We start from the raw sequence: 10,433 nt of genomic DNA, 5'->3' as shown, positions 1-10,433 counted from the left end.
CTTGGAGAAGACCTGCAAAGAGAAGTGGGACAAAATCCCTCCTGAGATGTGCAAACCCGGTGGCCAACTACAAGAAACGTCTGACCTCTGTGATTGCCAACAAGGGTTTTGCCACCAAGTACTAAGTCATGTTTTGCAGAGGGGTCAAATACTTATTTCCCTCATTAAAATGCAAATCAATTTGTAACATCTTTCACATGCGTTTATCTGGATTTTTGTTGTTGTTATTCTGTCTCACTGTTCAAATAAACCTACCATTAAAATTATAGACTGATCATTTCTTTGTCAGTGGGCAAACGTACAAAATCAGCAGGGGATCAAATACTTTTTTCCCTCACTGTATACTACACTATACACTACTATATACTATAATAACCTACTATACACTAATATATAAGGGAGAGAAAGGAGCTCGGCTCTATTTTCTCCCCCATGCAATTTCCTCAATATTATAGGTCACCAATGCGGACTTTTAAACGTGCTTTGACGGCGACAGAAAGATAGACAAATAACTAGATCCGGAATAGAGAATCTTAACATTTATAATTTATTAACTGTGCCTTGGTTCATTATGCACTATTGACGCACTATGCACAAGGACACAAACCAACTGTGGCAGATCATTTCTCAACAACCAAGTACAACCAACTGTTAAAAATTTTACACATCTACACAGCATCACCGCACGTCAAAAACAGACCAACGAGGACAAACTCTCAAAACTCTCGGTAAACATTAACAGCACACATCAGCACAGCGTCCCCTCGCATCTACAATTACAAAACACTGAGTATAACCAACTCTCAAAACAGCACACATCTGCATAGCTCCCCTGCACGTCCACAAAAACAGAACACCGTGGCAAAAAAAACCATACAGAATAACGCGACGACTGGTCATACCAACCCTCATGCACGATCCACTCAGAACTTGGCTGGCATCTTCAACAGCACTCTGAGCAATTCAATGCAGTTGTAGTTTATGGACTTGGTTTGAGCTATCAACAGCGCTTTGAACAACTTGACACAGTTGTAGTCTGGGGAATTTGTTGTGGAGCTTCCAAACAGTGCTCTGAGCGACTCAACGTAACGGCAGTCTCGGTTCCCGGCTTGCACTCACTATAGCGTTCAGAGCAACTCAGCTCAACAGCCGACCAAGGCACCAACTCGGCCCTCCCCGTAGCACTGAAAGCAGTGACTCCACTCACCAGAAGCACCGCGCACCAGCCAGTCCACACAACTGCAACAGCGCTCACAATGACTCATCATACATCAGCGTCCCCGAGCAACTGACCCCCCACCTTGGGAGCCCCCCCACCTTGGGAGCCCCCCCGGACCTAGCGAACGCAGACCACCCCTTGCCCCGGGAGCCCCCCCCCCCAGGCCCCGACAAACACCGTCTCCTGTACACGCGTAGCGTTCACCTAAAATTATATCCCACCTTCACAGCATCTCTCTCTCTACCCTCCCTCGTAGGCAATCGGCTGCCTCTTGCTAGGTCGCCTACCTCTATCTCTTGCCCCTCAGGCCATGTGAATCAATTTGGCAGGTACAGCGTCCTCCAATCAGAACCTCGTAAATTCGTTATATTAAACCTGATTTTCTTGGCAACACTATCCTTCAATCACATATAGCCCCATCGACTCTCACCCCACGCAAACTGGCCTGCCCGGACTGGCTAATTCAAGTCCTGCCCCCAGTCAAAGCCAGACTTAGTGGCGTCGTTGCTTGAGGGTTTTAGAAAATTATTTCCCCCATAACTGCTCACCCCCCCCTTACCTCATGTAACCTCAGTCACCTCGGCTCACCCGGGCTAGAAATTGCTCGTCCACACCCACACCGTTACAACTACGACTATAACACTACACCACTATATATTACACTACTATGAAATAACAGAACCACTTTATTAACACGCCAAAAAAGCACAACTAAATGTGCCGCAGTCGCGAGATGTTAACTTCCTCTCCTGGTGTGCAGGTGGTGGTGGGTTTGATCTCGACCCTGACGCCTAATGTATATTTGGAGTTTGCATGTATCGCTCTCTTCGTGGTAGTATGGATTTTTCTCTGGGTTCTCCGGTTTTTCCCTCCACATTTAGAGACATGCATTAGATTTTTCTGCCATAAAGGTCCACATATGTCACTTTATCATGCGAGTGGTGGTGCTAGCAGAGTCACAATTGCAGACATCTGCCATTCTGATCACGTTGTGTGCTGCCCAACCTAATTGCTTCATGTACTGTATATACAGTACTGTACTAATGTATAATGTACCATAAAAGGCCCCACTGCTTCTCGACAATCAACTTGGAATGCTCTACAACTGACTGGTGAGTACCTCGGTAAAAGAGTAGAGTATTTCTTATATCATAGTTAAAAGGTATGGTTAGTTTATTTCTTGAAAAATGTCATGTACTTGGAAAATTTGATGAACCATAAGTATAACTCTCAAATAACCGGCATATTGATTAACCAGCACTATGCATTTCCCATGGATGTGAGATAACAGAGTTTTTGCTGGACATCTTAACATTTTGAAAATAAGTGTTCATCAAATTATAACTCCAAGTAATCAAAAGACATAGCGACAATATTGATTTACTGTAATCACATTACATAGTGTTCACTGCAAATAGATTTTTGACTGCATGATGCCTACACCTGCATGCACTCAGAATGAGAGAAGCCAAATGGTAGCACGTTTGATCTTTGTTGAAGAGGTTCACAGTTCAAATCTGTCAGGCAGTCCTCATGATTATTGCAGCAATATTAATCAAAAATGTGCCATCTGCTTTACAGTGGATGTTTAACATTTTTTGGCTTCAGGGTCAAAATTTTGCCAAATTAGAAAAATTAGCCACAAATAACCCAAATGGGATTAGATAATAATCATTAATCATCTCCCCACCCTACTGGCAGTCTCTAGCCCATATGCACTGTTGGATATGTAAAGTGCGAAATAAGTCAAATATGCATACATTTATGTCAGCACCATATAAATGTCAAGATTATGATAAAAGGTGAATGCTATGGAGGTTTTTTTGTCTCGTGCTCCTGTATATAGATCTACCCAACCTGCAGGTCCACACATGCTGGCTGCTCGTATGCTGCATTGTCCAAAGAGTCCACATCATCAACATCCACAACCTGCTTGGGTTCATTTTACTCTTCCTCAAGAGTCCAACCTATCCAGCTTCATGCTGCCTCCATCGACAACTTGGAAGTGAAACCTTGGAGTAAAATCTTCAACTCCACACATTTGTAATAAGAAAGACCTGTGAATAATGTGGATGAAATGGAGCTTATTTGTCTCAAGCTCGAGGTGACACATCTATCTGGTCTCCATTTGATTCTGTATTGCCTGAAAATTCCACCCACACCTCCACATCCACAAACTGCTGATGGTGGCCTCGCTCTGCCTCAGAGTCAGAATTCTCCTCCTGCTTCACACTGCTTCCATTGATGTGGTCGGATTTTGGAGTTGAATTGACATGTTCACATTTCACATTCACTTCTTCACTCTTCACCATCACTTCTTCACATTTCAGCTTCACTTCTTCACTCTTCGCATTCACTTCTTGATATTTTATTCTCGCTTCTTGACATTTCACCTTCAATCCTGGCCACGTTTCATATTTGGAATGTTTTTCTGATTCTTGTTTTATGAGGTATGAGCTCATTCCAGCACTTTGACTTTCACACGTCGATTTCAGATTAATATCCTTGTGAATCTTTTGATGCCTGTTTCGAATCCCTAACTGTCGAAACGCCTTCCCACACACAGTGCACTGGAAGGGTTTCTTTCCTGTGTGTATATTCCGGTGGTTGTGAAGAACTGATGACCGTGCAAACGCCTTTCCACACAGAGTGCACTTGAAGGGTTTCTCTCCTGTGTGTGTTCTCTGGTGTCTGTGAAGATCTGATGACAGTGCAAACGCCTTCCCACACACAGCGCACTTGAAGGGTTTCTCTCCTGTGTGTGTTCTCTGGTGTCTGTGAATATCTGATGACAGTGCAAACGCCTTCCCACAAACAGCACACTTAAAGGGTTTCTCTCCTGTGTGTGTTCTCTGGTGGATCGGAAGATCTGATGACCGTGCAAATGCCTTCTCACACACACTGCACTTGAAGGGTTTCTCTCCTGTGTGTATTCTCAGGTGCCTTTGAAGATCTGATGACCGTGCAAACGCCTTTGCACACAGAGTGCACTTGAAGGGTTTCTCACCTGTGTGTGTTCTCTGGTGTCTGTGAAGATCTGATGACAGTGCAAACGCCTTCCCACACACAGTGCACTTGAATGGTTTCTCTCCTGTGTGTGTTCTATGGTGCTGCCTCAAGCTTCCAGTGTGATCCGTGCTGTATGGGCACTGGTCGCACTGGTGTATTTTAGTACCAAGTTGGGCTGAGTGTCTTGGCTCCATTTGACTGATTCTGCAGAGCAAAGTGGCAGAGGAACTGGGAGCTGCAGACAGAACACAGCAATATCCACACGATGTATGTGAGCATAGATGCACACAGGTATACCCATATATACAGTTACACATGACATTCACCTATGACATACACATCTATACTCAAGCATTCACAAGAAATAAAGCAAAAATCATCCCCAATACATCATACAAGCTCATTTAAGGCTCGATATGCTATTGACAATCACCTATTGTCCTGGCACGACAGACAATGTGAGTGCAAGTGGTCAGCATTATGCCTGGAGGTCCCTGTATCTTCAATATCAATGCTAATCCATAACTCAATGTACACAATTTCGGTTGCGTCTGGATACTGAAGAAATGTTGACTTGAGAAAATTTCTGCTAAAAATAAAGGCTGTTAAAAATAAAACAATTTGTAATGGGAAAATAATGTAGCAAAATGGACAAAGTAATGTTCAATTGCAAATTGGAGGTCCAAAGCCAGGATCAGATTTGCTTGAATGCTCGAATAGACACTTGTTACTTTAGCTGTGTATGTGCTGTGTTCATATCCTGTTTCCATGCTTGTAAAACATTGGATGGAAGAAAAAAACCTATCACTTTCATTAAATCTTGGTATTTAATAGAGTCAACATACTTTACAGCAAATGCAAACTTTAGAATCTACCACACTGGCACGATGAACAAGGTGGTGGTGTGGCCAGAACCATGCTTAGCTGCCTGTATCTGCTCAGTACTGACGCTCATTTCACCAAGCAATTAAATTACGATCAATCAACCCAGTGGAGGATCACAATAAGTTATATCACTTGTCAATGTCTACTGTTAGCAATAATCCAACTCTGATTGTTGGATACATAATGCAGTGGACTAACAACTTCGCCTCGTTCCCCATGTAGATATGCTCTTATGTAAATGTTTCACATGGATAAACAGATTATATAAACAAAACAGCCACCATTCAACACTAATTGGAAGCAACATCATAACAGTGCTGTCAGGATAGGCGCAATTTGAGGCCATATAAGTGTGGAAAACCTTCCAGCAGGTCATGGGAATTATACAGGTGTTAAGGGATGATTGACTAAGATGACTGCCAGATGCACCACCTGTGCTCCCCACTGTGGCAACATGTGTTTTATACTTCCGATTTAAAGCTTTCGTGACTGCAATGATTAATCTTCTTTGGTTCTTTCGGTAAAGTCACGTAGAATGATAATAAAATAATAAATTGATAAAATAAAATATTATTGTGTTATTTTATTTTATCAATTTATTATTTTATTATCATTCTACGTGACTTTACCGAAAGAACCAAAGAAGATTAATCATTGCAGTCACGAAAGCTTTAAATCGGTGTTTTATACTCTTTGGTTCTATTGGGTAAAGTCACCTACGTGACTTTACCCAATAGAACCAAAGAGTATGGATCCTAGCAGTCACGAAAGCTTTAAATCTAGAATAATGTGTTTTAGCCACTCAGTGCTCTGGCTATTAATGTGGGCATCGCTCCTCCGACCTCGTTGCAGGGCAAATGCCTCCAACTGGCCTGCAGCATTCCTCACGAGCCTCGTCCACAGAAGCCTATCTTGACACCGCTGGGTAAAGTCTTTGGCAAGTCCACTCAGCTCCAGATCCTACTATACCGTATCAGTTCATCTCTTTTTCAGCCCTATCATGCCCGTTTAGCCCCCTCTATCCAACCAAGCAGAGGCTGCTTGGGCATTCGGTGGCTGGGCATGCAGACTACATGATCCAGCAAACAGAGCTTTGCCCGCTGGAGGAGCTCACTGATGGGAATGTGTGCAGATCTTTCAAGGATTTGTAAGCTCCTCACACAACCCAGCCTGGTTAAACACATGATGGATGGTTGGCAGGCCAGCCTGAATGGATCCTAAATCCTCTCTCTCCCATAATATAAATAGCAACCCTCACAGTGTACACACACAATACACGCACTGTACACACACACTGTAGACACACAAAAAGATCCCCTGTATGGCCTTAACAGACTACATATTCTTTGTTCTTTCGATAGTCACGTAGAAAGAAAATACAAATAAAAGAAAATAAAATTTAAATTTTATTATTTTTATTTTAATAAAATTTACTTTAATGAAATTAAAATTGTATTGTTATTTTCTATCTACGTGACTTTACCGAAAGAACCAAGAATATGAATTCCTGCAGTCACAAAAGTTAAGTCAAAGCCTTAACAGATTGTTGGGGAAAGTGATGTTAGTATCTATGAAGGCCGGTACAGTTCACGAGGGGGTGGGTAGCCAGCACCACGCTTGACCGCCTTTGTCTCCCCAGTGGTGATGTTTACATACACCAGGTACTCATTAGAGGCGGAGTCGACCAAGGAGAGGCCCAAGAACCGGTTCAGATAATTGTCACTGGTGTTGGCCATGAGCGAGAATCGAACTCAGGTGGCCGGGTTTGTAGCACAGCGCGCTAACCACTGCGCTATGCACAGTGCAGACACAGTGTCCATGCAATGGACACACGTTGTACAGTGTACACACGTAATGTACATATACACATTGTACATGCAGTGTAAAGTACGCAGTGTATACTGTATACAGTAAACACGCAATGTTCCTTTGGAACATACACGCGTACAGGGTACAGTGTACACAATGTTCACGTTGTTGTTGAACTCTGTAGAATAGAGGAATTTAAGGTTAATCTAAATAAATGTAAACTCTAAAACCACTGCTCACCACACCACTCACCCCGATTTCTCTCTCGCTCAGTCTCTGACGTCACTACGCGCGCGTCATCAGCGCGAGACGGCTTGGGGAGGTGTACCCTGCTAGTGACGTCATGTGGTCAAGTAACTTCACCGCTCACGCGCACAAGCGCGTGACATCATATATGATTGGTTCATGCCAATTGCCCTCCCAGCAAAATTAAAATTTGGGCAAAGCCACGCCCATTCATCTCATCGATAGGACCGGGTCATTAACAATGTATTTAGATTAATATTATTTGGTTCTTTCAGTAAATATACGGTCTAGTTCAGTACGGATCAGTCTAATTCTCTCTGAGATCAGGGCTAAGCTAGCTCTGAACAAAATTAGTATGACATTGGAAGATGTGACGGCAGCATAAGTCGGTGTTTCCCTTCTACGTGACTTTACCGAAAGAACCAAGAATATGAATCCTTGCAGTCACGAAAGCTTTAAATCAAAATTTAGACCATGTAGATAAGACACTCTTGAAATCACACTTAACATTGATGAAAAAAATGTCTAAATCTGATTGTGAACATGTAATAACATGACCGCTTCATCTGCCGCTACATTGTCAACTAAATGTAAAGATGACTTTATTTCCAAGTTCAACCTCCTTTCCAATAAGAAACCAGATCCACACATTGAAAAGTTAGACGTTGACAAAGTTAAATTTTGACTTAAACCTTTCGTGACTGCAGGAATCCATATTCTTGGTTCTTTCGGTAAAGTCACGTAGATAGAAAATAAAAAATAAAATAAAAGCAAAAAAAAACACACGACGTTTTGATTGCAACACAAGCGGTCTTCATCATTTTTCTCTCCGCCTGATGAAGACCGCTTGTGTTGCAATCAAAACGTCGTGTGTTTTTTGCCGTTTGGCTCGGGGGGGGGGGGAGGAGGGGGAGATTACCTATTGATGGTGTGAAAAGGGAATTTATAAGAGCTGCGAAAGTTTGGGGTACCACTACTTGAAAAATATTCTGTACCATTGAAATTAGTTTAATGTTTAGTTCGATTTAGAACATCTTTCAAATGGTTGCTTAATTTGAAACCATCTTCTCGGTGGAAATTGTGTCTGTGTTTATAGATCTGAATTGCCTCGTGAACAAATCTCTGATAAAAACCCGTGGGTTTGCAAAGAACCTTGGTATCGGACAAAATTATATCGTGATCACCCACAGCGTTGTAACAGTGATCAGCCACGGCATAAGAATTCGTTTTGCCGTGTTTAAAATCTGATTTGTGCTCGCGAATTCGGTCAGAGACATGTCGCTTTGTCTCCCCGATATAGCAATCACCGCAGGTACAACTCAATTTGTAAACCCCGGGGTACTGTAAGTCAGGAATGACATCCTTCACGGATGGGATCAGATCACGAATTTTGTGTACTGTATTGAACCGGACCTGGATCTTGTGTTTGTTTAGAATTTTGGAAATCTTTTTAGTAACGCCTGCTATATATGGTAGTGTGATGGTTTTTACCGGAGTATCAAGTGGTTGTTTCTGTATGGAGGGAGAAACAGCTTGGCGGATGGTACGGTCAGAGTAACCAGTCCTTTTCAGGGCCAGGTGTACATGTTTTAATTCACTGGTCAGGTGGTGTTGGTCCGAAATGCAATGAGCCCTATGGTATAAAGTTTTGATGAGATAATTCTTTTGGGCTGGGTGGTGGTGGGAATCAGGTTTCAAGTAGGAATCTGTGTGGGTGGGTTTCCTGTAGACAGAATGCCCCAATGAGCCATCAGGTCTCCTCCCAAACAGAACATCTAAGAATGGTAGCTTGCCATCTTTCTCCACTTCCATGGTGAATTTGATGACGGGATGTCTGGAATTGATGTGGTGTAGGAAAAGGTTCAGAGCTGGAAGGCCATGTGGCCAAATGACGAAAGTGTCATCCACATATCTCTTCCACAGGGAAGGTCTGAGGATGGAAGTCTGGATGGCGTCTGATTAAAATTTCTCCATGAAAATATTGGCTATCACTGGTGATAAGGGGGATCCCATGGGGGTACCCTCATTTTATTTGTAGAAGGAGCCATTTCAAGCACAGTAGGTATTGTTGAGGCAGTGCCTAACCAGTGCAGGTGTGTCGGGGTCTAGTCCATGTTGGACCAAATTTTCAATTATTTCAATGGTATCAGGTACTGGGACCTTGATGAACAAAGATACCACATCGAAGCTGACAAGGATATCGTCAGGGGACAGTACAACGTCTTTGACCATAGAGACCAATTGGGCTGAGTTAAGTACTGCTGAGGCGGTCTTGCCAGTGAAAGGCAGCAAGGTATCTGACAGAAAACGGGCTAGTCTATAGGTAGGGGAGTTGATCTTGGATACGATGGGTCGCAGTGGGGTGCCTTCTTTATGAATCTTGGGAAGACCATAGAATCTAGGGGGTCTTGCAGCAGAAGATTTTAGGGAGGGACGTTTAGTTGGGTCGATTAGGGAGGTCGAACTTGTGATGATCTTGTTGGTTTTTATCGCTAGGCTACTAATAACCTCTCACACCACGGTTAATGGTATGGTTTACAACATGGGGTATAACAGCGCCTCGCAGCTGTCTCTCTCCCCCTCCTCTGTTCTGACCATGGATGAACTCGTCTGTCTGAACGGGGCCCGTAGCTATCCGTGTTGCTAAAGTTGAGGGTAAGAATCCACCCATTTTTTTTCGCCATATAGCATTGTGATATATAACGACTTATTGTTGGTAGCTTAGCTGATTGGAGAATATATGGAGTTTATTGATAACATTGAGGTAAATTTTGATTTAAAGCTTTCGTGACTGCAGTAATTCATATTCTTAGTTTTTTCGGTAAAGTCACGCCAAAGGGAAACAACAAAACAATAAAATATATATAAAAAATAAAAAAAAAATTCTCACGACGTTTCGACCATAACTCAAATGGTCGTCTTCAGGTGTGTTGGTTTGCATAAATTTATTTTTAAACGGCGCATTTATTTATTTATAAAAAACGTTAGTGCCAAATCGTTGCGCGTGGCGCTAACGTTTTTTAATAAATAAATAAATGCTTCGTTTAAAAATAAATTTATGCAAACCAACACACCTGAAAACGACCATTTGAGTTATGGTCGAAACGTCGTGAGAATTTTTTTTATTGTTTTATATATATTTTATTGTTTTGTTGTTTCCCTTCGGCGTGACTTTACCGAAAAAACTAAGAATAACATTGAGGTAATTTATATTTTAGTTTTTTATTGGTTCACTATGTAATATTCATTATATATTGTAGTGTAT

At 42.3% G+C, this 10,433-nt stretch overlaps 1 protein-coding gene across 1 annotated transcript; it reads right to left on the bottom strand.

Moving 5' to 3' along the window:
* Nucleotides 1–533: 533 nt before the first annotated feature.
* Nucleotides 534–7,590, bottom strand: LOC116938864 (uncharacterized). The gene is made up of 2 exons (XM_032946605.2): nucleotides 7,175–7,590; nucleotides 534–4,463 (listed from the first exon to the last, which is right to left on the bottom strand). The coding sequence occupies exon 2, from the start codon at nucleotides 4,420–4,422 to the stop codon at nucleotides 3,313–3,315; it is 1,110 nt and encodes a 369-aa protein (XP_032802496.1). The 5' UTR covers nucleotides 4,423–4,463; nucleotides 7,175–7,590; the 3' UTR covers nucleotides 534–3,312.
* Nucleotides 7,591–10,433: the final 2,843 nt, after the last annotated feature.

The sequence above is a fragment of the Petromyzon marinus genome, chromosome 4 (genome assembly GCF_048934315.1).
Source record: "Petromyzon marinus isolate PM22_M1 ecotype Great Lakes invasive population chromosome 4, UKy_Petmar_22M1.pri1.0, whole genome shotgun sequence".
Lineage (NCBI taxonomy): Eukaryota > Metazoa > Chordata > Hyperoartia > Petromyzontiformes > Petromyzontidae > Petromyzon > Petromyzon marinus.
This window is presented reverse-complemented; position numbering and strand designations above follow the sequence as displayed.